The following is a 27,633-nucleotide window of genomic DNA, read 5'->3' on the forward strand; positions in this document are numbered from 1 at the left end:
AGGGGACAAGGCTCACCGATGAGTCTGGGAAGTGATGTCTTGTTTTATATTTTAGATATAATTAATTGTGGGAAGGGGGGTTAGAATGGCAGAGGGGAGGATGGAGTTGAAGGTTGTCCACACAGACCTATTTTACGAACCCTTAGGTGGGCTTTGAGCCAGTCCCTATTTTGAGCCCTTTGTAGTCTGCATCCTCACAATTCTATGGGGTGTCTACTCTTACCCCGATTTTGCGAAGAGGATACAGATGCTCAGGTGAATTCACTTGGGGGTTTTACCCATAACGTGTCACAGTATTGTGCTGCTTTGCTGACCCTGTAATGGTGTGGGCCGTCCGTTGGGCATGTGCAGCCCCTCACGTTCTGTTCCTGGCTGTGTAGTAGTCCCGAGCGGACAGTGGGAAAGACCTCCAGCGGGGTTCCTTTGCGGTGGCCACCTGTCCAGGAACCTCTGGTGGCAGAACCTCCAAGGTGAATGGTGTTAGGCATCTCCATTGTGCACTTTCTAACTTACAGGATGAAGTTTGCTCCCTTTTTCCAGCCTGGGAAACGCCCTGGAGGTGCTTCACAAGGCTCCCCGGCGGGTGGGGAGGGGCGTTAGTGGCCAGCCTGGGCAGTGGGCGGAGCTGTGGGGGTGGGGCCCTAGGCGTGTGCGCCGGCGCCTATAGGCGGGCGCCCCCTCCCAATCTCCCCAATCTCCAATCCCTGGCCGTAGCTTTGGCGTTCTGAGCCGGAGCCTCAGCCCAGCCAGAGCCGGCGGCGGCGCCATGGCGTGCGCGGGGCTGCTTACCGTGTGCCTGGTCCGGCAGCCCGCGCCCCAGCCCCCGCGGTCCCCCACGCCAGCCACCGGTTCCGCGGGACACGCGCTCTTCCAGGATGTGAGTCGGGAGGGGGCAGGGGGCGTCGGCTCTCCTGGCCCTGGGGGTTGGCAGTGTCTCTCCAGGTCTATCTCCTTGTGTCTCGCTGGGCTCTATCTCTCCTTGCCCCTGCCTCTGTCGGTGTGTCCCCACCAGGTTTGTTTGGGGCCCTGCCTCTGTCTCTGGGTTTCTGTCTCTCATTCTGTTTCTCTGATCCTGCTGTCTCTGTTTCCATGTCTCCCTTCTTTATCTCATTGCCTTTGTTGCCTGTTCTCTGTCTCATTCTTTCTCACCTCCTTGTCTCTGGTTCAGTGACACTGCCCTCCCCCCTCCCCCGCACCCACCCCATCTATGTGTCTGGGGGGGCAGAGACTACCAACACTTGGTCACCGGAGCAGTTGCACTGCCCCTCTATGGCAGCCCCTGGATGGGCTGATCCAGCAAGGGGACCTGGAGGAATAAGACCCAGTGCTGACCCGAGTCCCTTAGACCTGACCCAGGGGCCGTGGGGTCCCACAGTTGGTCAGTGTTGCCCAAAGTCATCCTCTGTGGTCTGTACACCTCTGGTGGGTGGCAGGTAGTCTGCAGGCCCCATGGGCACCAGCGTGGAGTAGCCTGGCCTTAGTCACTGCCCTGAGCCCCTTCCCCCACCCTTTACCCCAATGCTCAGTCCCACCTGGTCCTCTTCATGCTCCTACTCCCAGAGGCCCTTGCCTGTGGGAAAGGCTGTGCTCCTGTCCCTTCCCCACTGCCCCCAGTGACTCAGCACCTTGACCACAGTCCTCTTGGCTGGAAGGGACCTGACCCTCCCATTTCCTAGATGGAAAAAATAAGGCCTGAGGGGTTAGGGGTATGTCTAAGATCACACATGGAGACAGGGGCATGCCAGGGTGTGGCCCCAGATGTCCTCATTCCCAGCTTAGCACTCTTATACCCCCTACCCCCAGGATCTCCATCTGCCCCAGCCAGGCTATGCTGGGCTGCTGTGACCTCAAGCCAGTGGCAGACCTCTGAGACTTCCGACTAGTAGTTAGGTTTATTCCTGAGACTCACCTATACTGAGGAAACAGCCGAGGGGAGTGACACTGAGAACTTAAGAGCTGCTAGGGGCTCTCTGTCCAGGCTTTGGCCTGCCTCTCCTTGCCAGGCTGCTGGTCCCCTTTGCTGGGCTGCTTTAGGTGATCTGGAGTCTTTGGTCCCTGGGAGAGCAGCACCATGTCTTGACTCTGTGCCTTTCTGTTTACCTGCCTCTGTTGCCCTTCATCTCTGCTTCACGCGTGCACACACACACACACACACACAATGAGTCGGCCTCATAGGAAGCCCCAGTCCTGGAAGGGTTAACCCCAGTCTGCTCTGCCGGGTCCTAGGGCTAAAACTGAGACACCAGCAAAGGAAGGACAAGCACACAAGGAAATAGCCGAGAGTGGGCAGAATCTGGGATGGACCATGGCCCACAGCAGATTTGGGGGTTCAGTCTGGGACAGCTGTCCAGGATTCTCAGACCGCATCTTGGCCCGTTTCCCCATCTTCCTCAAGCTGGGACTCTGCCAAGGGCTGATGATGCATCAGATAGAAATCAGGATATACTCAGTGTGGGAGGTGGGGGTGCAAGGAGCTGGCCTGGAGCACCCCCCATGAAGCCAAGCCCTGCAGGAAAAGTGAGCAAGCAGTTGGACCTGCTGTGTGCTCTTCCTCTGCCCCCCCTCATTGGAAAAGCTCCTGTAGGGCTGAGCTGGGCAGGCAGTTGGGACCAGGCTGGGCAGGAGGGAAGGCTAGGCAGGGGGCAGGCTGGCCAGCTGGGGCCCTGTCCAGGTGGGCAGGGGCCTCTTACCTCCCAGACTCCACTCACAGCTCCCATCCATGCCTCTTTGTCCTCTAGGTTTTCCGCAGAGCAGACAAGAATGGTGAGTGTGGCTTTCCCTGGGCCCCACAGTGGGAGGAACAGTGGGGGACATCATGGAGGCTTGGGGGTTTGGGGGCACAGTCTAGAATGGAGAAAAATTTGGGGGGACCAAAGCAAGAGAATCAATCAAGGCATCCTTCCTGGAGGAAGTGCTATTTTGAGCCAAGTTTGGCAGGATGGAGAGTGGAGGGAATGTAGTTTAACCAGAGGCTGGAAGTAGAGGCTTGCTTTCATGCAGTGCCCTGGCACAGAGATAGGTACCTGTACTTTTCCGTATACGACTTTGTGATTTTTACCCCATTTCACAAACAAAGGAACAGGGGCCCAGAGAGAGAAAACAGGTTGCCTGAGGTCACACATCCTTTAACACAGGTCTGCATGATGCCTGGTCCCAGGCTCCCTGTGTGAGAGGCTGGGAAATGTGGGCTAATGGGAATGAGGCCCTGTGGGGACTTTTACTCTTAGATTTTTATCGGGTTCAGTCACTTTCCATATGACCAACTATCTGGATCAGGAGGGCCTGGGCATGATAAAGCTGGCTCCAGGGAATCAGCTCCTGCCCCGGATCCTGGGCAGTCACAGACCCAGGTCTAGGAAAACCTTGAAAGTAAAGCAGGGGACCCTGCAGGCAGGTGATTGCCCATAGGTGACCCAGAACAGCCCACTGTACCCTGATTGGCCAGGCGAGGATCTGAGCTGAGGCAGCCAGTCAGCCTTGACCTCACTTCCATCTGGCTCTTCAGACCCCCTGGTGTTTCAGCCTCCTTGAAATAGGATTGTGTCCCTACCCTCTGGCCCTTCTCTTTAGGTCTCTTCACATTGGTAGAGACCATTTGTCCCAATCCATTGATCAGGAATCTCATTTGGATCAGAGCATTCTGTCCGATCCCCCTGCTTAGAGACCTGACAGGCCAGCTCCCCAGTGTCTTTGGCCACCCCACTCAGGTGCTCTCAGCCTTTGCTACATGCCCCCAGTGACAGGGAGATTATTCACTCTGGAGCCAGTCTGCTGCTTCTTACAGGGGCCCAGCCCTTGAGACGGTCTCATCAGCCTCCCTGTGGCTTCTCTGTGAAGGGCCTGGGTTCACAGTACAAAGGCTGTCCTCATCCTGGGGCCATGCTGCCAACATGTGAGGCAGACTCTCAGCCCCCCAAGTTCTCCAAGTGACACTTAGGCCCTGCCATGATCAGGCTGTGTCCCAGGCTGTTCATTTGTTTCTTCATTTGGCAAACGTTTATTGAGTCCCTACCCAATGCCATATGTGTAATGCCCCCCTTGGGTACATGCACAGTGGTCCCTGTTGCCTTAAGTGGGCTTCTCTAGGGGTTCCTGCCCTTTTGTCTCCAACAGCCAGGCCCCCCACCAAGCTCAGAATCGCATTCCACCTGGCTGGGTGGGTGTGATATGCTGTGAGGCCTTTGGGGGGCCTGGACCTGGTGGCAGGGGTGCAGCCAGGGGTCAGGGATATCAACTCTGTTCCCTGTCCACCCACCAGATGATGGTAAGCTCTCATTTGAGGAATTCCAGAATTACTTTGCTGATGCGGTGCTCAGCGCTGGGGAGCTTCGGGAGCTGTTCAGCGGCATTGATGGGCATTCCACTGAGTGAGTACAAGGGGGAGATGGAAGAGCCGTGGGTAGATGGTTCCTTATGGAGGCCAGAGGACAGAAGAAGAGGGGATGTAGGGGAGGGGTGTCAGGGCTCAGTGCCAAGTTTCACCCACCCACTCACTGCCTCCCTAGCTTCAGCCTTGTCCATCACATTCCAACTAGGACCTTAAAATAGCCAGACCTGAGTCACCATCAGTGGTTCAGCCCACAGGTGCCCCCCTCCTCATTCCTGCTTCCTGGGGATGCCTGGGGACAGCTGGGGCCTGCCTGCTCCCACCCATGGATGCAGGTACATGAACACGCACATACCATCCCACGTGTGCTCCCACATCCGCAAGCCTTAGCATGGGTTTGCATGCTTTCCTTCCTATGCTGCCTCACATGGAAACGACACATACACAGCTGTCCCTCCCTCTCACTTCCCTTCTCCCCTCATCTCCTTAGAATAAATTGTGAGTGCCCTAGCTGGTTTTACTCAGTGGTTAGAACATTGGCTTGCGGACTGAAGGGTCACAGATTCGATTCCGGTCAAGGGCACGTACCTAGGTTACAGTCTCAATCCCTGGCCCTGTCGAGGTACATATGGGAGGCACCAATAGTTGTTTCTCTCTCACATTGATGTTTTTCTCTCTCTGTCTCTTCCCTGCCCTTCTGCTCTCTCTAAATCAATTGAAAAAATACCTTCAGGTGAGGATTAACAGCAAAAAAAAGAATGTTTTCTGAGGATTGGGCTGGACCCTTTGCCTGCACCCCCCTGCACCTCACCACCAGATATTCCAGTCAAATTTCTTGTCCTTCAAGGCCTGACTTAGGCAGCCCCTCTTATAGGAAGTCCTCCCTGACCTACCAAATAATACCCCATGCCTTCTCTGTAGGTTCCCCGCCTTGGCTTCCCCTTCCCAGCTCTGACCACTCCTCTCTGGCCTGTGTCCACATCAGTCTCTCTTGGCCTGAAATTTCCTTGGAGGCCAAGAGTGGGTCTGAGTTTCTGCCCTCAGAGAGTGTTTGATGGGGCGGTAGTATCCTTGCTCCCGCCCACCCCCCCCTACCCCCCCACTGCCCCCACCCCACAGTCTCTGCTCACTGAGCAACTTAACCTGGGGTGGAGTCAGGAGTTGCCTCCTTGTCAGGCTAAGCTGGGTGGGGAGGGGGAGAAACAGGCCTGTGCTGGCTGCGCTTCAAAGTCCCAGTTCACCAGGCTCAAATGTGAGGGTCTGAAGGGCACCTTCTCTTTTCTCTACAGCAATTTGGAAACGGAGAAACTGTGTGGTAAGTAAGCCCACTGGAACTCTTGTTTCCTGGGACCTCTGGACAGATGGGTGTGATGAGGGGCTGTTGCTGGTTTCCTGATAGAGTAGGATGGGCTGGGTTCAGCATAGGAGGCTGGTTGGCTGTTGAGGAATTCTCTGTTGGGTAGATGGGGGCAGGGCGGGAACCTTTGAACACCCTCTCTGCCCTCAGACTACTTCTCAGAACACCTGGGTGTCTACAGGCCTGTGCTGGCTGCGCTGGAGTCCCTGAACCGTGCAGTGCTCACTGCCATGGACACCACCAAGCTGGTAAGCGAAAGAGCTGTTATGATGGGTGTAGGGCCCCAAATGAGTTCAGGGGGTCTGCTGTGCTGTGGGAGCCTCCACTGGCTTAGGCTATTGAGCTGGAGGGCTGGGTTCAAATCCTGACTCTCCCACTTTCTGTTTGTGTACCTTTCCCTCTCTGGGCCTCAGTTCCCTCATCTGTAAGCTGGGGATAAAACCAGAGCCTGCCTCCTTACGCTTGTGACAAGTAAATGGGAATGAAGGCAGGGATTTTTGTCTGTCTTCTTCTCTATCCCCAGCACTCAGAACTCTGCCTGGCACATAGTAAGTGCTTAATCCCTGGAGCTGCTGCTACTACTGTTTTTTATTATTGGCCAGACCTAACTCTTGTGGGGTATTACGCCTAGGACTCCGTAGGGATGGGTTGGGGGTGCGGTGTGCTTGCACATGTGTCCACAGGCCCAGGCTGGTGAGCAGAGCCTCGTGGGGGTGGAGCCTGGCCTGAGGAAGGTAGGGAGTATTCAGCAAGTGCTCACCCACGTGTGTGTGCACGTGTGGACGTGTGTGCGCAAGCAGAAACAGTGCTCACAGCCAGGGCTCCAGGCCTTTGTATGGTGACTTCAAAAACCCACACGCCACCCATGCCTTTGTGTGTTCCTTTTAAGAGATGTCTACACTTCCCTTTGTCCCACAGCTTTTAATGAGGGGCACGGAGGGAGCAGTGAGCAAGCCTGGCTTTTCTTGTGCCTGAGTTGTCCGTAGAAGGGGAGCGGACACCCTCGGCCAGTGGGTGGTCAGTTGAGGACAGTGCTTCCCCTCTGGTTGCTTTCACATGGGATTTAGTAGCTTTTCAAAGGGTCACCCTTGGGGGTCTGGCAGGGGATGGGAATCTAAATGGTACTGTACCATTTGGGGTTGGCGTATTGTGGCAACTTCTGTATCTGTGGCCTGTACACATGTGTGGGCATCAGCTTCCTTATTGCCATGGAGACAGGGACCTGTGCGTGGGCAGCTGGAGTAGTTAGGGGAATTCAAACTGCAGGTTATAGTGAGGTCCCCAGACCACCTCCTTCTGGCCCAGAAACGAAGAGGAGGTGACCCATCACCACACAATGACTCTGCGAGCTCCAGTCACCTGATACTTTTATCTGGCACTCCGTGCCTCTGATAGAGCTTCAGCTTAGCCCGCTAAGCCTATGCCTCTGCAGCCCGCTGGGGGCACCACCCCTTCCAGTCCACAATGACTCAGTTGAAGACTTCGTGCACCAGCCTGGAGCCACACTCATGGTACATGGCCCGGGTCATCCATTGGCGTTGGAAGTTGTGCAGTGAAGCCACCATGGAGCCACCTGTCCACACTGCTGTTCCTCGCCCAGGCTTGACCACCAGGTGTGGCTGCAGTGCCCCATAGCCATGCTGCTGGCACTGCGCCAGCAGCTCCATCTCCAGGCGCTCAGGGAAACCAGGGAAAAGCGTGGAGCCACCTGCCAGCACCACAGTGTCGGCCAGCTTCCTCCGCAGTGTTTCAGGCACCTTCCGCAGTGCCCAAAAGGCCAGTGTCGATAGTCCCGGCTCAGTGTGGCCTAGCAGAGCAGGCTGAAAGATGGGTTCAGGGCAACGGAAGCGCTCGCTGCTGAGGTAGACAGAGCACCCATTGCCTAAGCAGAAACGGGCTGGATGGTGGCGGGCAGGGTTATGGAGGTCACCCTCAAAGTCCAGGGAGACGTAGCAGCAGCGCTTCTTGAGCTGTGTGATGGCCTTTCGGGGTAGGGTCCGCAGCAGTAGATCAGGGCACGCTGCCACCAGCAGATCCCGCAGGTATCGCGAGAGGGTGGTGCCTGCCACCTCCAGCCGGAAGGTGGCCTCGTGCCACGAGTGGCCCGCATAGATGGGCGTGGCGTGGCATACCCCCGCTCCTGCCTCCACAGCCAGCCCGCTGAAAGCGCCGGTGGAGCAGACAGCCAACACTGCAGTGCTGGCCATGTGGCATGCGGGCACTGCCAGGGCCTCGAACAGCAGCTCTGCTACCCTCTCGCGGCTTGAGGGTGGCGCCGAGGGCGAGTCGCTCACCAGCACCGGCCACTGCTCTGGGCACACCCGCAGACCGCCTACCAGCAGGCGCTCCCAGAGCCCCTCCAGCGCCTCCCAGTCCACCACCATGCCATGCTTGATGGGGTGCGCCCGCTCCACGCCACCCACCAGCTCACAGCCCAGCGCCCCCGGCAGCACGGGCTGGCCCCAGCTGGGCACGAGGCTGGAGCTCTTCAACACCAGACGTGGCTGGTTCTCGCCCGCAAAGCCCGCCTTGGTGAAGCCCGATCCCTGGTCCACCACCACTGCGATGCGGCCCAGTGGGGGCGGCCGGGCCCGGCGCCTCCCCGACACTGACGCCACCTTCTGGGCTCAGCGGCGCTCCCAGAGGCGGTTCTGTCCCCACTAGATGGAGGCCCGCCTTTCAGCTCTTGACTCTGTGCCCTGGGACTAAATCCCTACCTTAACGGACTAGATAACGACTTTCTCAATTTCTGGCACCACTTTTTCTGCCCAGAGTGGATGTCTCTTTTCAGCTCTTGGCTCCTTGAGAACCCAGAAGTCCAGCCCCAGGCAGTGTCCTGGACCTCTCACCTGGGCTTGACGGAAGTAGTTCCTGGTTGTGGAGATGGGAGGGGGTCATCAGAGAAGGAAAAGAACTTGGATCCGACTAATTGTGACCTCAGTCCTCAGCACCTGCTGTGCTTCTGCAGCCCCCTCCCCCACCCCCCCAATGAAAACACCCTGGACCCATCCTCTCTCTTGGGGCAGGGTCAAGGGCAGTGAATTGGGCATCCAGGAGTCTGGCTGCAGCTGCCCAGCACAACCAATGATTCCTTCCCCAAACCACTTCAGATGATCAGATCTGCTCTGGCCAAATGTAGGGCTCCTCCCCCTCCAATGCTGAAGAGAAAGCCCTTAATCACAGATCTACAGCCACTCTGGAGTATCTGTGTGCTCATCCTTGAGGGGCCCAGGCAGCCCACAGAGGGATTCTACCTTCAGGGACTTCCACCTATGGACTCATGTGGGCCTGAGTTTGTGACTCAGCTCTGAAGCTGACTCACTCAGCAAGCAAGTCCTAATCTTTCTGAGCTCAGTTTCTTCCTCCAAAAGGTAGAAATCTTCATAAACAGGAAAGAGGCCACTTCTGGTCTCTGCAGAGTCTCATTCTCTTTAGGACCATTTTGGTTGAAGACCCACTCAGGAGAATGTAAGCTAAAATAAGGATTGTATTATAAGGATCTTGTATGTATGATGGATACCAAAGGCAAGGGTGAAATCAGGTGTCAGGAGCAGACTGGAAGCAGGGCCTGACTGCAGGAACCCAGGATGTGCACTGTCTCTGTGTGTGTTTTTATTCTTCTGAAGATTGGCTTCAGCCCATGCGTGTTCACGTAGAAAACAGTCTCTTATGGCCCCTGAATTACTGTCCCAGGGAAGGGGCTGATAGGAACCAGGGCTTATGGCCAGGAGGTGTCCTCACATTGAGGAACTTGGTTACTCTGATTGTAATTATGTGAATGGCAGGGAAGGGTCAGTTCTTACAAGCAGCAGGGCAATGCTGTGGGTCATGAAACCTCCAGCACGAGGCAGGCAATGTGGAGGAGCCCCTGACAGTAACGAAAGCACATCTTCAGCAGCAGCTGGGCCTGTGGCTTTCATGAGCTGGGACCTGCACCTGCTGCATCTGCCCCGAATGCCAGTGGAAAGCAGGCTGCCGATTCCAAGGGCTGGGGAGGCTCTAGGTTCTGGACCAGGTTTGGGACCAGGACAGTGAAGAGAAGCAGCTGCACACAGCAAATGTGTTGGACCTCTTGTGGGTGAGCTAGGGAGGTGAGCCTCAATTTGGAGACCACAAGTGGCAATATAGCCAGAGCAGCGGTGAGGGTAGAAGTCACTGAGAAGCCCTAGAGAGGAAGATAGGTTGGGGGTTGGGCTTGCGAATCCCAGTAATAGGTTTGGGTGTTTCCCTGTGGGCCGTGGAGAACCAGTGCGAGCTTATGAGCAAAGTGAACTGCCCTACAGACAGAGCTAGCAGGAGCCAGGGTTGCTATGCGCTCTTTATTGGGTTGGGGCCGGGGGTCGTGGGGCCAGGGTGCAGGACCAGGTGCTTGCGGCCGCTTGCACGGATGCTCCTGGATAGGGTCGGAAACGCTGTTGGTCACCAGGTGCGTGCAGAGCCACTGCCAGCCCCGCGCGGCCCTGGCCCCGTCCCCGTCCCCGGTCCCGCCCGCTGCGCGGAGCCCCGCCTCGGGGGCCAGGATCTTCATCGTGCCACTCTGCGCCGTCGCCTGCTCCTCGCATCCTGGGGGGCGCCGCCAGGGAGCCCACCAGGACGCCCACCGACTCCTCGCTCGGCTGCCGGGGCCATGCGATCGGACCCACTGCCGCCTCAGCTAGCTGCTGCCGCTCGTCCGTGGAGAAAAGCAGCACGATCTTGGTCTGGGGGTGTGGCAGCGTGTGAGGGAAAAGTGTGCCCCGCCCTCTTCCTGGGGACCCTGACCCGCCCTGGTCCTATCTACCAAGACCATGCCCTCTACGTTTCCGGGACCCCGCCAGCCTTCCATGCCCGGGAGGGGGATCCCCACTCTGCTCCATCACCAGGTACCCCTGCCTCTCTCGGAAACCCTTACCCACCCAGGCTGACCTGAGACCACCTTTCTGGGATCCCTGTCTGCCCACCTGAGGGGAAAAGTAGAATGTTTTGAGGCGAGGGGTTGGAAAGGGGCATAAGGAAACCCTTGGTGCTCATATCCCAGAGATGCCAGTCATGCTGGGACCTCCAGCCATGGATCCATCCAGGTTCTAAGAATCCCCTTCTGCCCACCCTTCCGACTCCCAAGTCCCCTTCCATCTCCTGGTCTCGGGAATCCATCCCCTCTCTCCTGGGCTTTTAGGACCCCATCCATACCCACGTGCGTTTCTGGGACCCTCATCCTCAGGAGGGATTCTCTGACCTCATAGTCCATGGCCCTAGGACTTTGGACCACAAGGCCTAGACTCCCAGCATCCCCGCCTGTCCATCTGTTCGTGTTCCCTGCCCCCTCCCACCCTCCACTTACGCCTGGCTTCTGCCTGAAGTGGCTGAAGAACTGCTGTTTCCCCAGGGCCTTGTCCACATCGGGTGGCCTCTCCTTGCCCACCTGCTTGGGCACTTTGGTCCTTTTGTGGGAACTGCTGTTTCCCATGGCAGGACTGGTTAACACTGGGGTCCACGGCCCATGCTGCTCTGCCCTGCCCTCTGGCTAGGGGACCCCTGCCCTAGCATTGTCCCAGAGAGGCCACTTTGTGACCTCATTGATCGACCTCATCAGCTCCAGGCTCTGAGCGTCTCACAGAACCCACAGGTGAATCTCGGCTCCATTCACTCTGTCTGTGATTTCTGGCCTTTGTTTCTCAACTGTCAAAGGGCTAATGATCATAAATGAGGCAATGTTTCATTAGTCTGGTCCAGTAATGAAGGTGCTTAGTGATGAGTACAGAGGAATTTCTGTGGCCTAGGTTTGAATTCTGGCTCTGTTCCTAACTAGTTGTGTGATCTTGGCCAAGGTAATCAACTGTTCTAGCCTCAGTCTTCTTATCTGCAAATGGGGTCAATCTTGGTCTCTGTAATTGTTATGAGGATTAAATGAAATTCTGCTTGGAACAGGGCCTGGCACAGAGTAGATACTGTGTCAGCTGGGTTCTTTGGTTGCAAGCAACAGAAACTGATCAGTCATTTTAAGTGCCCAAAATGGAATTTATTGGAAGGATTTTAGAGAGCTCAGAGCATGGCCACAAAGTCTGGGGTAGGACAGAAGTGTAGAGAGAGATCAGAAACCACTGGCCTGTTTGAGAATGAGAGGACCCATCCTCCCCTCTGTCCTTGCCTCTCCGCATAAGTCTCCGCATAAGCCTGGTCCAGCAGGGTCCACCTGATGGCTGAGCTGAGGCAGGTTATGGGCAGGAGGCAAAGCCCCTGATGGATGGTGCCTCTGGGGCCCCTCAAAGAGGGAGAGCAGGCACCTGCACCATGGCTCCTGAGGGCCTGGCACATGGTCTGCCTCTCTCTGCTCTTTTTAGGAGGGGCAAAGGGAGCTGGTTATGTAGGTTGGGCTCAGTGCTGTGGTGTGTGTGTTATGACAGTAACTTGGCTGTCTTGTGTCTGCAGCTCCTAATAAAAGGTACTCAGTAAATGTCTGTTACATGGATGAGTGAATGAATGCATACACTGAGTGGCCAGATTATTATGATCTCTGAACGCATAATTGGCCACTCAGTGTATATCCTATATAATAAAAGGCTAATATGCACATTGTCCCCTCAACCAGGAGTTCGACCAGCAGGTAGGCTGGCCAACCACCCGTGTCCCCACCCCCTGGCCAGGCTGGCCGGACCCCACCCATGCACGAATTCATGCACTGGGCCTCTCTCTCTATATATACACTGAGTGGCCAGATTATTATGCATCCAGAGATCATAATAATCTGGCTACTCAGTGTATATAGACTGTGACTTTGTGGCCAACTGGTGATTATGGGGCCATATCACATCATCATTTTGCCTCGTGTCAAAATAGATCTTTGGATATCCTATGATCTGCCCTATCCGCAACCCCCTACCCCAGCCTAACTGTGCAGGGCCCTCACTGGCTGAAGGTGGTAGCCCCAATATGGAAGGGGCCTTGGGGCCCAGAGAATGGCAGATAACTCCTTATAAGTTGGCCTCATACTTCCCTGGAAGGGAGGCCAGGCCCTGCTCCTAGTCCCTGTGCCCTCCTGCTTATGCCAGGTCTGCAGGCCCTCTTTACGATGCCACTGTTGCTCTGATGGGGAGGGAGGAGGAGCAGGGGATGGATCCTCCTTCAGAAATATATACTTGGAGCCCAGAGGTGCTGACTATGTCCCCTCTGCCCCCAGGAGTATGAGCGGGCCTCCAAGGTGGACCAGTTTGTGACTCGCTTCCTACTGCGGGAGACAGTGAGCCAGCTACAAGCCCTGCAGAGCTCGCTGGAGGGGGCGTCAGATACCCTGGAGGCCCAGGCCCAGGCCCAGACCTGTGGGCCACGGTATGTGAGGAGCCCTGCTGACCTGCGGGTCCAGTTCATGAAGACCCATCATCTCCACATTTCAAGTCCCTCAGCTTTTATTGCATTGTGTAGTTTCAGCAGACTACTGCTCGGGCAGGGAGGCCAAAAAGGTGTGAGAGGCTGGCTGGCTTTGAAGCTAGGGCCTCCATATCCCCAGATGCCTGTCTTGCCCCACCCAAGCCTGGTCCTTTTTGGGGGCCCCAGTCCTTGGCCCTGAGGGTCTGCCGGCAGTGCACTGAGCCTCCACTTCCCTTAGGTCAGATGAAGAGAGAGTGGAGGTGCAGAGCAGGCCCCGTGGCAGCCGGCGGGCAGGGCGCAGGGCCTTGTGGAGCGTCAGCCGGTCACCCACCTGGTCTCCTGGCTCCTTTGACGCAGGTGTGCTGTGGTGGGGTGGGAGGGCTGGCTGAGGAGGTCCAGAGCAGTGCCTCCAATGCCTGCTTCTCCACTGCCCCTCAGTTCATCCTGAGGGACCTCCCAGCCTGAATTCCCCCATGGGCTGCACCCCAGGGCAGAGTTCAGAGGCTGAGATGCAGTGGCGGCTCCAGGTTAACCGTCTCCAGGAGCTCATCGACCAACTCGAGTGCAAGGTGAGCAGCTGAGTGGCCGGTGCTCCACGGGGGTGGACCTTCCTGGAATCTGCCCAAGATAGGCACATGCTGGGTGCCTGACCCACACCCTGTGTCCCTCACAGGCTCCCCTCCTGGAACCCCTACATGAAGAGGAGCTTTCCAAGGGACCCAACTCGGTGAGTCTGGGAAAGGGATAGGCAGCTGGGAATCAGGGGCTGGGTATCATGAAGTGAGGGCGCTCACAGAGCCAGCTACCCACCCGGCCTCTGCCCTGCACACATCTCCGATTTCTCAGCTTTGGCCCAGCCCTCATCCCCCAGGCCTGGCAGGCAGGTGCTGGGTTCTGGTCCTTGCTCTGTGACTCCACAGAAATCACTGGCCCTCTCTGGGCATCAGTTTCCCTTATCTGCATTTCTGAGTCGGGCAGTGTGGACGGAGGCTGGAGGGGGCAGTAAGAAGTGGTGGCATCCTGCAGGAGAGACAATGACTGGTTCAAGGCAGCATCCTTGGTGATGGGGAGAGGAGGATGGAGTCAGGGATGTTAGGGCGAGGTTGGGGCAGGAGCCCGACCTCAGGGTAGGCCAGGTCTGATGCAAGTCAAGCAGGGCGGGGTCCTCCTGGCGGCTACAGCCAGTCTGTCACCTGTGTCCTGCTCTACCCGAGCTGACTGGGCCACCTCTCTTGCCAGCATATCCTCGTGTCCCAGAGGCAGGTTCAAGTGGCAGAAGAAGCCCTGCAGGACTTCTATCGGGCCCTGCACTGCTACGTGGACTTCACAGGGGCCCAGAGCCATTGCCTGCAGTGAGTTCCTAGCCTCCTGGTGGGCCGGCCGAGGTTGGGGAATGAGCAGGGAGGAACACAGGGGCTAAGCATTTTGGGCCAAGGTTCCCATTAGATACCCCTGCCTGGGTGGGCAGCAGTGGTTGCAGCCCAGGCCTGGCCTGGTCATCTCTTTGGCTCTACAGTGTGTCTGCTCAGAAGATGCTAGACAATGCCTCCTTCACCCTGTACGAGTTCTGGCGGGATGAGGCCTCCTGGAGAAGGTATGAATGGTGGTCTAACAACTAATGTTTATGGAGTATGGGCCCTGGAGTGAGTCAGGCCTGGGTTCACATCCTCCTCTCCTATTCACTGGCTGTGTGACCTAGAAGAATTACTTAATCCCTCTGTACCCTAGTGGCCTCCTTTCCAAAATGGGAGTGATAACAGTTCCATCTTCATTTGAGCTGAATGAGATGTTATGTAAAGAACTGAACACAGCCAGGTACATAGAAGATGCTCAGTGAATATACACCATCACCATTTTGTCACATCCTATGTCAAGCACTTGTGTGTTACTTCATGTAATCCTCACAGTATCTAGCACAGTAGACACCATTGTCCCATTTCACAGAAGAGAAAGCTAAGGTTCAGAGAGAGTATGAGGAAGGACTGGGATCTGAATCCAGGCAGCAGGACTCGGGTGGGATTGACCTTTGGGGAAGACCAAGTCCACTCCCTGGCCCTCCCCAGGCACCAGCAGTCGGCCTGCAGTAAGGCCTTCCAGCGCATCCTCATTGACCACCTGCGGGCTCCGGACACCCTCACCACTGTGTTCTTCCCAGGTGTGCTGAAGCCCTGACCCGCTCTGTAGCCTTGGGGCCTGAGGAGGGGCAGTGTACCCCTTATGGCCTCTGACCCCCAACCTCTGACCCCCAGCCTCCTGGTGGATTATGAATAATAACTGATCCTGATCTGCATTAGTCAAGGACCCTGTGGCTCTGCCTGCCTCCTTCTGGAGCTTCTGGACGGTCAATTCAGCATCAAGACCAAGGATGCTGCTGCTCCTAGACCTGGAGTCTGGCTCTCAGAGGCCTCCAAGACCAGCTGGTGGAGAGTCCTCAGTCCAGGGATCAGGGACTGGTCTGCTTGCTTTCTATTTCTTTATTTATCAGTGTATTTTATTGTTTGTAGCTTTGTCTCTGAGGCACTCTGGCCTCTACCTGACTCAGAAGGCCTGGATTCTGGTTCTCTCTGCCTCTGCCTTGTTGTATGACCCAGGGCAGATTCCTTCCCTCTCCGCGTGAGCCTTGGACTGTCTGGCTGCCCTGTGGGTGCCTGCTTTCTTCCCGCTATCTTGGGGCCAAGTTCTGCTCTTCCTCAACCAGCAACAGAACCAGGGCTGATGCTCAGGGACCCCCACCCCCACCCCAAACCTTGATCCCTGAGGCTGAGCTGGGTCTGTCTGCACTGTGGGGTAAGAACCTGGATATCCCCACCACCCTCCTGGGCTGCGAGCTTCTGACTCTTCAGCACCCTCCACTGCACCAGAGACATCTGGACGATCCTGGGTTGGTTTGCATGTCATTTGCATATAATTTGCATGTCCATGCCCACCCATACTCAGGACACTATGGGAAGCCCCAAGGTGACCTTGCCCAGTAATTTGGGGCTAGAGTCGCCTGCTGTCCCCAGATACCTCTGAACCTGAACCCCAGCAGAGAGACAATAAAGGCAGTGGTCACTTCTGGTGTCGCCTCCTGTCTCCCGTAGCAAGAAAGCTGGACTGTGGGGCTGGTTTGCATCTCTGACCGTAGGCTCAGGGCAGGAAGCCTTCCTTCAGAAATCAGCCCGTTCCCATCTCAAGCTCCCCTGCCTCAGATGGTGGCAACTTAATTGCTGCTGACCCCGGTTTCCTCGACTCAGGGCCCTCTCACGCCCACAAGCCCTGGTTCTGGGAGTATGATCTGTGCTTTCAATCCCCGCCCACAGTTGGCTGGGAGCTCTAGCTTCATCCTTCCTCCCCCACTTTGCCAAAAGGGTGTGCAGTGGGGTTGGGGACTGAGCACAGAGCCTTCTCAGGGTCCCAGATAGCATAGTTGGGTTCTGTGAAACCTGTCCCCAGACAGAACCTCCCCCTCTACCTCTCCTCACCCCCTTCCAGGCCACCCCTGCCACCCGACATAGAGCAGTTCCAGGGAAGTAAAGGCCGAGTTGGTCTGTACAGCCTCTGGAGGAACCTACCTTCTAGCCATCTGTGGGGAGGGGTGCAGGCATGGGGGGTGATGACTGACACTGACGCGGGCTCTAAAAGGAGGTATGTGGCACCACAAGAACAAGATGGCCTCCGACCTTGTCTGGGGGTGTTGGGTGAAGAGTTGTTCAGGCTTTGAGGGTAAGGAGAACTTGCCTCACTGAACTGAAAGAAGCCAGCTGTGGGCTGCAGCTGGGGACGGAAAAATGGGCTGACACCAAGGCGGGGAGGTGGCAGGGCCTCAAAACTGCTTCATCCTAGGAAGCCGTGGTAGCCTTTAAGCGAGGTGTGACTGGCCAGTGGGCCGAGTGACATTTCACCAATGTTTTGAATGCCCCAGTGGTGCCAGGTCCTTGCTGGGTACAGGGGCATGGCCAGGAATACAGCTCAGATGGTGGCAGCTCAGGGTAGATGACCTAGACTGGGACTCCAGGTAGGGTCTTCCCTGAGGTTTCTCCCCAGTGACTCCTTGGCCAGCACTATGCCAGGCTGCCCTCCTGCCACCCCACTTCCCAGACTCCTGGCGGTTCCTAGAAACTGCTGCCAGCACCTGAGCCCACAGCTCTGGGTGGGCTTGAGGAGGTGTCAGGGTCCTTGTTAGAGAAGAAGCCCACTTAGGATAAATAATTGTGCTTTCTGTTCTGTGTTCTCATTTTTCCGCTTCCTCCACAAAAACAGCAACAGCAAATCCTCAAAACAAAACAAAACAAACCCTTTTTTGCCATCTTAGAACAAAGATACTGAAATCCTCAAGCTGATACCTCTCAAGGGTCTCCTTAAATTTTGCACCCTTGCCTGCCTCTCTCTGCAGTGTGTAAAAGTTAATTAAAAAAAAAAAAAAGAAAGAAAAAAATAAAGATGGGCTATGTCCTCCCTCCCTTGCTGAAGGCTTGGAGGTGCTGGGAGGGTCAGGGAAGGCCTCTTGAAGATGCTGATGTTTGCTTTGAGCTGTGAGAGATTAGTAGGGGTCTCCAGACAGATGTTCAGGCAGATAGGCAGTGGGAATACTGCAAAGGGAGCAGAAGGTGGATCTTGGAGGGTAAAGGACTGGAGGCGAGCCAGGGGGCCAGACCAGAGGGAGTGAGCCAGGAGGTTGCCAGATGGGAGTTTCTGGGTGAGTGGGGGGCGGGGCTGGACTGCTTTATTCTCGCAAGCCCACATCTGCATCTTGCCATTCCCCTACCCCCAAGTCTTGGCCACCATCTCCAGTCTCTTGGCCATGCCCCTGTACCCAGCAAGGACCTGGGGCATTCAAAACATTGGTGAAATGTCACTCAGCCCACTGGCCAGTCACACTTGGCCACACTTCCAGTCTCTGGCCTGGAAGACTATGCCAACCTCTTCATTGGGCTTCTTGTCCCCACTCCACTCTTAACAGTCCATTCCCCATATAGGAACAGCAGAAGGGGCTTTCAAAGCATTGCCATGGTGACCACACCCCTTGACCAAGACCCTTCAATGGCCCCCTACTGCCTTCAGTATCAAGGTCAAGTTTGATTTCTTGACTTGGCATTCAAGGCCCTTATAATCAACCCCCACCCCCAGTATGTGTAGCCTCCTGTCCCTAAAACATTCCAGATGAGCTGGACTATTCATGACCTCAGTCACCCCTACTCTTGGCCTTTGTTCTCCTTCCCACCCCTGCTCACCACAGAAACATCATCTTAGCCTTTATTTATGTAGCAGGTCAAAGCCATCAGGTCTGGATTACCTTTCTCAACCCTTGCCCTCAACACCCTGCTCTTGGTGGCTCTGCAGCTCATTTCAACAGCCACCGACACCTGCTTTGTGGCAGGTGCTAGGGATGGTGAAATGTCCAGGTTGGTGATAGTACCCAGGCCAAGGATAGTCAGACCAAAGCTAGTAGAGCTCCTGGCTCCTGCTAGCTGCCACTCCCCACCCTTTCATCTACGCCCTGCACCTGCCTCTGCACCTTCCTCCCACCTGTGCTAGTGACTCACCTGCACACATTCGAACCTGTCCTGGGTGGGGACTGGCCTCCAGGAGCTAGAAAGAGTCTAGGTGGCTGCCACTGGCCTCCAGCTCTCAGTGGGAAATATGCACACCTAGTGCGCTTAACAGCCTCTGACGGGGTGAAACGAACTGAGAATTTGGTGGGACTTCATGAAGTCATTCTCAAAACAAATACTACTTGAGTAAGACCAGGGTCCAGGCAGGGTGCTGGGACAAAGATGAATCCTTGGAAATCACACATTGGCAGAGAGAAAAGCAGGTTGTCTGGCAGCCTCTGTTTACAGGGCTTCCTGGGCGCTGGGGCGACTCGCATCTGATCACATTTCACTTCACAGCAGCCCAATGATATAGGCATCATCAGCACCCGCAGTTTACAGGTGAAGAAACATAGAAGCTCCACACACAGCTGGATCTATTCCCTGGCACCCACAGCTATTTGCCGCCCAGCGTGAATAGCGCTGGGAGAGATCTTGGGCATCCTGATGATGGAAACCCGCTCAGAGCCGGAGGACAGTGGTAGCTCTGACACAGGGAAGAGTGAGGCTGCACCCTGGGGCTGCAGGATGGCAGATGGGGCAGCAAGCAAGAGCCGTGGGAGCGCAGCACCGGCTCTGGTGGGGCTAGCCAGCTCCCAGCCCCCGGAAGGTAGATGGTGGTGAGGCCAAGGCCTGATCATTACAGAACTTCCTAGGAAGGCACCCAGAGAATGTCAGCTAAACTTGTGGGACAGGAAGGTGTGCAAAGGCTCAGAAAAGGTGTACAAAGGAGAAAGGGAAAGTTGCTGGGGTGTGTGCCCTGGATAGGAATCTGGCTTGTGGATGAGGGCTGGAAAGGAGGCATGTCTGGCTTTGTCCACAAGAGGGCACCTGGCACCAGGCAATGAAGCCTGAAGCTGTCCTGGGGAATGGGGTGTTGGTTTCCCCAACCTTCAGAGGGAGGATCTGGATACCTCAACTCAGAACCCTGAAATTCCAGCAGTTAGAAACAAGCATGATGGGTTTAGATTGATGCATGTTTGCTCATTCTGAAATTTTATCATCACCTGTGGCCAATTATTTCTCTTCCTACTGAGAAACACTACTCACCAGGCTCTGTGACTCCATATTTGGTAAAATTTGAAAGGCTTTTCCCCTAGAAAAAGAATCATGTAGTAACGCTTCACTCATTTTCAGGTTCATTGAATCTACTGTTTGATGAATAGTGCACCCAGTATTTATTTCAGTGATTGCCATTTCCAGAATTCTGTTTTCAAATCTGCCTAGTTTTATTTTTATTTGAGCTTGTTACTGCTTTGTCCCTCCCAGAGTACAGGCTCTGAGAGGGCTGTCTGCCTAGTTATTTTTAGTCGCATACTTTTTTGCCAATTTCTTTTCTTGAGGTTTCAGTTAGTTCATATTATGTATCCGATAACAACAACGTCTGAAGTCCCAGGGGTCTAAATTGTTTCTTTATTGATCTGCTGACTCTTGCTTACAGTGACTCATTTCACTGGATGTTCAGTAACTTTTTTGAATAGTTTATAATTCTTTGGTATGCAATATTATGATTATTTTGGTATTTTTCTCTAGAGGATTTGCATTTTTGCTTCTGCCAGACACCTGGAGATAATACTATAAGCCTAGAATCATCTTAATTCCTCAGCCCAGGGATTCTTTAGTCTCTGGACTAATGAACATCTGAACCTCAACCCCTGAAGGGAGCAGACATACTTAATAGCTGCTGGTCAGATTTTTTTTTTCTTTTTCTTCAAGCAGGGGCAGAGAGAGAGGTTTTCTGCTTAGTTCCCTTTGCAGACAGGCATGTTTTCCCTGCTTGCCTTCTCATTGTGGCTGAAGCCAAAGTGATCTTGCCTCCAGCCTTGTGGAGAGGTCCCGGTTTTTTGTTTTCTTGTAGTAGGCTCAAAGCCTAGTCTCTCTCATGTTTCCCGTGAGGCAGCTAATCGCTCAAACTTCACTTCTGGGAATTTCTTTTGCTCCCATGCAGCACAGGCTCCCTCTTTTTGTATTCAACCTCCTCTGTGGCTTCAGTTTACTCAAGTTTTTCCTGGCCCTTGGGAATTTCCTACACTTTCTTATCTGTGACCTCAGCGATGCAGTTACAAGTACACTCATTAAAATTTATGCTTTTGCCCTAACTGGTTTGGCTCAGTGGATAGAGCACTGGCCTGTGGACTGAAGGGCCCCAGGTTCGATTCCAGTCAAGGGCACATGCTTGGGTTGTGGGCTTGATCCCCAGTAGGGGGCATGCAGGAGGCAACTGATCAATGATTCTCATCATTGATGTTTCTATCTCTCTCTCCCTCTCCCTTCCTTTCTGAAATCAATAAAAATATTTTAAAAGTTTATACTTTCAACAATAAAGATTAAGAAAACATTAAAAAATTATCCGGAATCTGGGTGTTTATGGCAATGGCAGATTTTTCAGTCTGCCATTTCTATAGGAAAAAATTTTAAAAAATATTTTTTTATTGATTTTTTTACAGAGAGGAAGGGAGAGGTAGAGAGTTAGAAACATCGATCAGCTGCCTCCTGCACACCCCCTACTGGGGATGTGCTGCAACCAAGGTACATGCCCTTGACTGGAATCAAACCTGGGACCCTTCAGTTTGCAGGCCGACGCTCTATCCACTGAGCCAAACCAGTTAGGGCTCTATAGGAAATTTAACACAGCATTTTACTATACTGTCACTAGAGTCCCTGGGATCCTTTTTCGAGCTAAGGCAGACCATGGATTCCTGACTTGGCTACCAAATGTTTTTGTGGTAAGCTGACAGTCACAAGGCTGAGATCCTGTAATTGATCTGGGTGGTGGGTTGCAATGCTGGGCAGCTGTGGAGACTGGCAGTTGGTCCCCCTGTGCATGGAAGATCACACAGCTAAGCCCCCACCTTGCCTTCTGGGGCCAAGGCCACAGCCAGACCCTTCTCCCTATTCTGAGATCTAGTAACCGACCCCTCAATGCATTTTTGAAGCCTGTGAAGTTGGTGGTGCCAACAAGGGTCTTGGGCAAGACTGTTTATAAGTAGGTTTAGAGTAGAGGCCAGAGCTGGGTATTCAGGCAACGAAGTGAGGCTGGGGCCAGAACCTTAGAAAGTGAGGCCTCAGGTCACCGACTAAGAAACTGGACTAATAGCCAACACACAGGTGCACCTGCACAAATCTGTCATTTCACAGCTGGCTAGACCATCTCAGAGCCCTGAAGATATGATCGGCTTGTTGGAGGCACAGCAAACTGGTGGGCTTTCATAGAAAGCAGTTTGAACATATGCTTCGAGGGTCTGAGAAGCGTTCAGTTCTAGAAATCCCACTTCAGAAAATTATTCCAGAGAAATAAATCAAGCAAAGGAAGACATTCAGTTCAGTATGCTAGACAGGGAAAATGGGAAAGCAATCCAATTGCTCAACAGGAGGTGAAGAATTAAGAAAATTATGGCCTTGATTAAAGCATACAACTCATTCAGCAAGTAAACGGGAAGGCAATGAACTTATGATTTAACATCAGTATAAAAAGGACATGAAACATTTCAAACTTTCTGTGGTTGTTTCCTTATTAAATCACTTAAGGGTGAAGAAACTAACAAGGAATTGGGAGTCTGTAAGCTGTTACTAGCACTAACCACAGGCCCACTGGGTTGGCAGGCAAAGTCATGGGCACGAGCAGCCAGCCCAGTGGGGCCCGGGCCCCTCAGCTGGCTTCCTGTAGGCCTAGCGGCTGGAACCATCTCTTTAGCAAATTCTGCTTTCATTCCTCTGTGGCTCTTTAGGCCGTAGCAAGGACCACTGGAGGTCTGCCCACTCCCACCCTCCGCCAAAGATAGGGGAAGAGAGGGGAGAGGACGCAGAAGCCTGCCTGTCAGATGTCTCATAGTGCACCTACCACCTTCCCTCCCAGTGGCATTCCAGTTTGAGTCAAAAAAGGAATATAGCCTTTTTATTGACTACTTTAAGTAGAACAAACTAAATACATATTTAACAGTTTTGGTTTGTTTATACAGTACATTAAATAAGTTATGCACAGAGTTAAGTAACAAAAGTTCCTATCAGAGTAATGACAAAGCACAGAAAAATCAGACCCTACCGCATCCTGTGGGTGGTTTCACATTCATCGAATCCCTTAAAAAACCACGCTTGGAGGCTTTGTTTTTTATTTACATTATTGGCTTTCTTTTACAAATGGAGCTTTTGTAGCCTCCTCAGGAACTTGGAAAGCTATGAAAGTGGACCGAAGGCCTCTTGGCCAAACAGCACTTTCAGCCACTCACCTAATGCGTACTGCTGCTTCTCTGCCAACTCCAACGCAGGGACAGGCTGTTCCTGCCAGCCACTGCCACACATGCCCTATTTGGTATAAGCATCAATGAGTGTATGCTGGGCAGTAGTGGATCGGACCAGGTGGGGTCTGCAGGGGAAGCACCATCTCTGTGGCTGCGGAAGGGAGGATGCAAGGCCCGCTGCCCTCAGGCCTCCTGACCTTCTGGCCCTCGGTGGAAAAGGTCACCTGCACCATCATCTTTGGAAATGAGCATGTCAAAGCATGTGGGCAAAGAGGCAGGGAGTCAACGTTTTGGTTTCACAAGAACTAGGCACCCAGAGTTGGAAGGGCCCTATTGGGCAGCTGGCCCAGTACCCACCCCACCCCGGACAGAACTCCTCCTGACAGTGGCTGTCTGGCCCATGTGGGAACAGCCCAGGTTCCTCTGGCTTTTCTTACATTTGGTTCAAACACACCACCACCCAGTTTTCTGCAAAGAGCTAAAAAATAATAAATTTAAGAAAGTTGGCTTGGTCAACTGACCTGGGAGTCTAGAAACCAGTTCTGAAGAAAGCCTCCAAGATATATTCTATTTTAAATGATTTATTTAATCCACAATCCCTTCCACAATTTCCAGGACAAACAGCCAGCTGGTCATCACCTATGCTTTCATTCTGAAGAATTCACCACCATACAATTCCAATTTGTGTTGTTGAACCTTCAAATCCACTTGCTGAGATCTTTTATGGAGCTACCTAGAACAAGGTCCACACTCTTTGCAAGCAGGTGACAGCACTTGGTATCAATTCGACTTTGGAACAGGCTGCACAAAGTCAAGTGTAGATTTCCTGTCTAGAAGCTGAAGATGCTCAAATTGACACCAAGAAGTGAGGGGCTCCTGGTAGACCAACTGGCCTGGATGGGCACTGCAGCCAGTGTCGGACGTACCCATGCTGGGTAGATGTGTCCTGTTTCCAGACTGAGATCCATTGAGACACACACACCACTCAGCACGGTCAAGGAAAAGATCCACTCACTCTGTGACCTTAGGGCCCATGGCCCCTGGAGCTGAAGAGCCCCCCAAAGTGGAGTGCTCACACCTCAGAAGGTGGGTGGCTATTCCTGCGCAGGTGAAATGAACAAACTTCTTCCAGACTCAGTTTTCACCACGAGGTAGAACCAGGCATGCTGCAGGCAGTGGGGACACAGAAGGTGACCGAAGATCTGAGGGGCCAGCCCTCAGGTATCCCTCGGAACATCTAACGTACCCACAATGGTCTCTTCTGCTCTTCTCTGGTTCCTGCAACCATTCTTCACTGGGTAGGACAATGATATCCCATCACTTGTCAGTATCCCTGAACACTGGCCTCATCCTCCAGATGTGCTCTGACCGTTGGGCAGGCTTGTGTCACTTGTTTTTTTTTAATTTATTAAATTTATTGGGGTGACACTGGTCAACATGTGTCACATTTGCTTTTGACTTCTAGGGTAACATTGAAGAGCCTGTGACTGCTTTGATAACATCTTCAGTACCATCACTCCAAACCCTTCTACCTTTTGTCCCCCCAAATATTAACTATAAAAGTTGGTCCTCTAAGAAACCTGATTATATAAAAATATTTAAAAACCAACTAGATGAAGGTGGGAAGCCTGAACTTGAACCCCCCACCTGGTAGCTGGGGTGGTATTAGCAGAAACTGGAAATCAAGTGGGGAACTCAGACTCAACCCTGCCTCTCCAGTGCCATCACCCCATCCCAAGACACTGCCAGTGCCATCACCTCCTCCCAACCAGAGAGCTGGAGAATTTCAGACAGGAAGCTAGAGAAAGGAATTCTTTCCATCTAAATAGTAAGTCTTGAACAGATGCCTGCAATCCATGTGTGAAACTGACCAAATACTGCTGAGGTTTTCAGCTTAGACTCTGGGTAGTACATGAGCAAAGCAGTGTTGAATAGCATCACAAAAACTCTGAAAACTAAGCTGTCATTGGAACCACAGCCCACAAAGAGTCAGTTAGGACCTGCACAACTAAACCTACGCCTTAGCTTAAGAAAATGACATCGAACGCTGATAATATTTTGTTGGTTTTTGGTTTTTATTCCAACCAGGAAAAATCTGATCTACCCTGTCTAGTCTTGTGGGTACTTAAGATTAAAGAACCCTATCCTAGCTGGTTTGGCTCAGTGGATAGAGCATCAGCCTGTGGACTGAAGGGTCCCAGGTTCGATTCTTGTTAAGGGCATATGCCCGGGTTGCAGGCTTGATCCCCAGTTGGGGGCGTGCAGGAGGCAGCTGATTGATGATTCTCATCATTGATGTTTCTATCTTTCTCTCCCTCTCCCTTCCTCTCTGAAATCAATATATATAGAGATTAAAGAACCTGCCTAGGTGTTCATCTGATTTGCCAATGAAAAGACAGTGAGGAGCTGAGGACAGACCCAGTGGACACCTCGAAACACCCTCTTGCTGTAAACTGATTTATAGGCCCCATGACCTCCTTGGGGGAAATTCCGTATCTTATGAAAATATAGGCAAGTCCCATCTGGGGTGCTGACTTCATCCCTGTTAAAGTCAGAACACCCCCAAGTACTGCAGCTTACAGTTCCAAATCAATGTAACATTACTGTTATTCCTTCTCTGTGTATACTTTACTTTCTGCAATGGAAATACAGGTATTTTAAAGGTGCCTTGTATTGAGTTTCTTTATAAGATAGAACAGTGGTCGGCAAACTCATTAGTCAACAGAGTGGGAAACCGCGGCTCGCAAGCCGCAGTTTGCCGACCACTGAGATAGAACATCCTTGGGTAAGGTCAGTTAGGGACTAGAAATTCTTAAAGCAAGGACAATGCTACCTATGCTGATTACTTTCCCTTTATAGGACGAGAGCTTCTATTTCACTTTCATCAGTGGACAGGAAGTGGCTATCTAAAGCAGGGCTCTCAACTGCCAGCAGGAGCAGGGACGACCAATTCACCCCAACTGATTCCATGGGGAGAGAAGGTGCTGGAGGTGAGGAGGTGGAGAGTAGAAAAGTCAGGGGAAAATGTGTGCGGCAGTTCTTAACATTTTAAAACAGGTTTAGGTGATGTCATATTTGGAGAGCCAGGTCAATAGCTGGAAAACTCCCTGAAGATAGGAAGAAAAACTGGTCAATGGTTCTCACATTTCACAAAATTTCTTAGCTCAAAATGGGTATGTATCAAACACACGAGAAGGGAATCTGAGATTGTGTGCCCAATAGTAAACTGATGCAGTTATGTATGATGACATGAAACCACGAGGTCTGAAGAATTCTTTCTGGTCCATGAGGGCTGCTCAGAAGTAACCAGGCCCTGATTGGTGAGGCGAGTCCTAGTCACACCACATCACATCCTATGGGGCAACTGCGGCCTCAGAGGTGCCAAATAGAGACCGATACACACTGTGATCTGGACACGCGTGGTCTGAGATAAGAAGACACAGAACAAGATGACTGTGCAAACAGCCAAGCGGTGACAAGAGGTTCTGAGTTTCCAACAGATGACCCATTCAACAACTTGACGATAGTAGTTGGCCAAAATGCTCAGAGAGAACAGACTAATCTACACCTGAGTCTCATTCTTCTTCAGACCAATCCGTGTGCTGGAAACTTTTCTGCACAAGCAAAATCAAATCGGAGAGAAAACGGTCCCAAACTAAAGTAGCCAGGCAGGTTAGAAAACCTTGTCCAAGATGATCTGTGATGCTTGGTGGAAGTTTTATTTATTTTTTATTGTTACGGGTGCTTTTACTAAAATGGTGACTTTCCTGTGGTTTCTGAGAATTTTAACAAGTCTGAACAGCAGGGTCAAGGGAGTCCTGAGTGCTGCTTTTTGCCTCCCCGAAGTCCCCTTGGGGCCAATCAGTGGCATCTGCTGAGGGTGGAAATGGGCTCATGAAGCTGTTGGGGATGAAGGGGGCCACTCCCTGTCAGGAGGACTCTCTCTACAGCTGCTCTCAGCCTCCAGGCCTCTACTGCGGGAGGACAGTGGAGCAGGAGACAGTGCATGGGGCCAGCTGCCTCCAGCCTGGCCGGGCACATATGACAGTCTGCTGCCTCAAGAGGCAGGGAGGGGAGCTGGTGGTCTACACTGAAAAGGCGCCCGCCACGCCAGCTCCAGCTGGGAGAGGAACAAACCAGAAAGCCATGGAAGAGGCAGCTCCAGCCAACTGCCTGTGTGCAGAAAGGACGGCACACTATTTTCCCCAAGGACACAGACGGGAAATTGGGGCAGGTGTCTGGAGAGGCTGTGAAGCAATGTTTGCTGGGCTTGGACTCATTCTGCCTCCACTTCACTTCTTGCTGATGACCCAGCAGCTACTTGTACTGGTCCAGCCCTGGTGCCATGAGGTCATCAGGGGGAAGGAGCCTGGGCTCAGAGTCCGTTGCTGTCGATGGCTGTCACAGAGGCAGGTGTTGAGGAGCGCGAGGTGGTTGCTGAGGTCTTGTCCAGTGCTGGGCTTGGCACGCTGCAATCAGCAGACCTGGCTGACCTCCCTCCAGGAAGCAGTGGCCGGCTCTGGCTGTGGGGACTCTGGCTGTGCAGGTTCTGGCCACAGAGGCGGTGGTGCCGCTCCCAGTCCTTATGTTGGCAGAAAGAGCCGCAGTATCGTGCGATATTGCAGCCGCTGCAGGTCTCGCTGGCTTTGCGGCCACAGTTCCAGCAGTTCTGCAAGCACAGACATCTGTTAGTTTCTTGTGGGGCAGGCTTGTCATCACTCATCACCTGCCCTGTAGAAGAGGGGGCTTGGACCTACACACACCTGTGCTTGTCCTGATTGTCCTGTCTCTGCT

The 27,633-nt window shown here is 53.3% G+C and overlaps 4 protein-coding genes across 10 annotated transcripts in view; 1 reads left to right on the top strand and 3 right to left on the bottom strand.

Annotated features, from left to right (window-relative positions):
* The first annotated feature begins 713 nt into the window (after window positions 1-713).
* Window positions 714-16,089, top strand: NECAB3 (N-terminal EF-hand calcium binding protein 3). 5 transcript variants are annotated; one of them, XM_080683422.1, is made up of 13 exons: window positions 714-877; window positions 2,739-2,763; window positions 4,259-4,367; window positions 5,617-5,642; window positions 5,835-5,932; window positions 12,841-12,989; window positions 13,267-13,385; window positions 13,467-13,597; window positions 13,702-13,755; window positions 14,268-14,380; window positions 14,545-14,622; window positions 15,092-15,183; window positions 15,323-16,089. In XM_080683422.1, exons 1-13 carry the CDS (start codon window positions 767-769, stop codon window positions 15,643-15,645), a joined length of 1,428 nt encoding a protein of 475 aa, XP_080539548.1. In that variant the 5' UTR covers window positions 714-766; the 3' UTR covers window positions 15,646-16,089. The 5 variants fall into 5 exon arrangements, with proteins under 5 accessions (XP_080539548.1, XP_080539550.1, XP_080539551.1 ...); XM_080683424.1 differs by having other exon boundaries at window positions 15,278-16,088; XM_080683425.1 differs by having other exon boundaries at window positions 13,518-13,597; window positions 15,278-16,087.
* On the bottom strand, window positions 7,154-7,891 carry ACTL10 (actin like 10; the record flags this gene model as incomplete). Its single annotated transcript, XM_080683427.1, has 1 exon — window positions 7,154-7,891. The coding sequence occupies one exon, from the start codon at window positions 7,889-7,891 to the stop codon at window positions 7,154-7,156; it is 738 nt and encodes a 245-aa protein (XP_080539553.1).
* On the bottom strand, window positions 10,004-11,180 carry LOC308255823 (uncharacterized protein C20orf144 homolog; the record flags this gene model as incomplete). The annotated part of the gene is made up of 2 exons (XM_080683752.1): window positions 10,723-11,180; window positions 10,004-10,384 (listed from the first exon to the last, which is right to left on the bottom strand). The coding sequence occupies exons 1-2, from the start codon at window positions 11,128-11,130 to the stop codon at window positions 10,004-10,006; spliced, it is 789 nt and encodes a 262-aa protein (XP_080539878.1). The 5' UTR covers window positions 11,131-11,180.
* A 7,324-nt stretch (window positions 16,090-23,413) lies between the features above and the next one.
* CBFA2T2 (CBFA2/RUNX1 partner transcriptional co-repressor 2) overlaps window positions 23,414-27,633 on the bottom strand; it is a 183,968-nt gene continuing 179,748 nt past the window's right edge. The window contains exon 11 of one of the 3 annotated variants that reach the window (XM_080685872.1): window positions 23,414-27,508. In XM_080685872.1, the coding sequence (XP_080541998.1) occupies window positions 27,215-27,508 (294 nt within the window). In that variant the 3' untranslated portion in view covers window positions 23,414-27,214. The remainder of the gene's footprint in view (window positions 27,509-27,633) is intronic. The other 2 variants (XM_080685874.1, XM_080685873.1) reach the window with 2 other exon arrangements.

The sequence above is a fragment of the Plecotus auritus genome, assembly GCF_963455305.1.
Source record: "Plecotus auritus genome assembly, chromosome: 8".
Lineage (NCBI taxonomy): Eukaryota > Metazoa > Chordata > Mammalia > Chiroptera > Vespertilionidae > Plecotus > Plecotus auritus.

What these genes read in the sequence shown, in the direction of transcription:
- NECAB3 (XM_080683422.1), top strand. Translation starts at nt 767, where the DNA reads ATGGCGTGCGCGGGGCTGCTTACCGTGTGCCTGGTCCGGCAGCCCGCG. An exon ending in CCGCAGAGCAGACAAGAATG is followed by an intron (nt 2,764 to 4,258) that starts GTGAGTGTGGCT and finishes TCCACCCACCAG; the next exon opens with ATGATGGTAAGCTCTCATTT. An exon ending in GCCCAGAGCCATTGCCTGCA is followed by an intron (nt 14,381 to 14,544) that starts GTGAGTTCCTAG and finishes TTGGCTCTACAG; the next exon opens with TGTGTCTGCTCAGAAGATGC.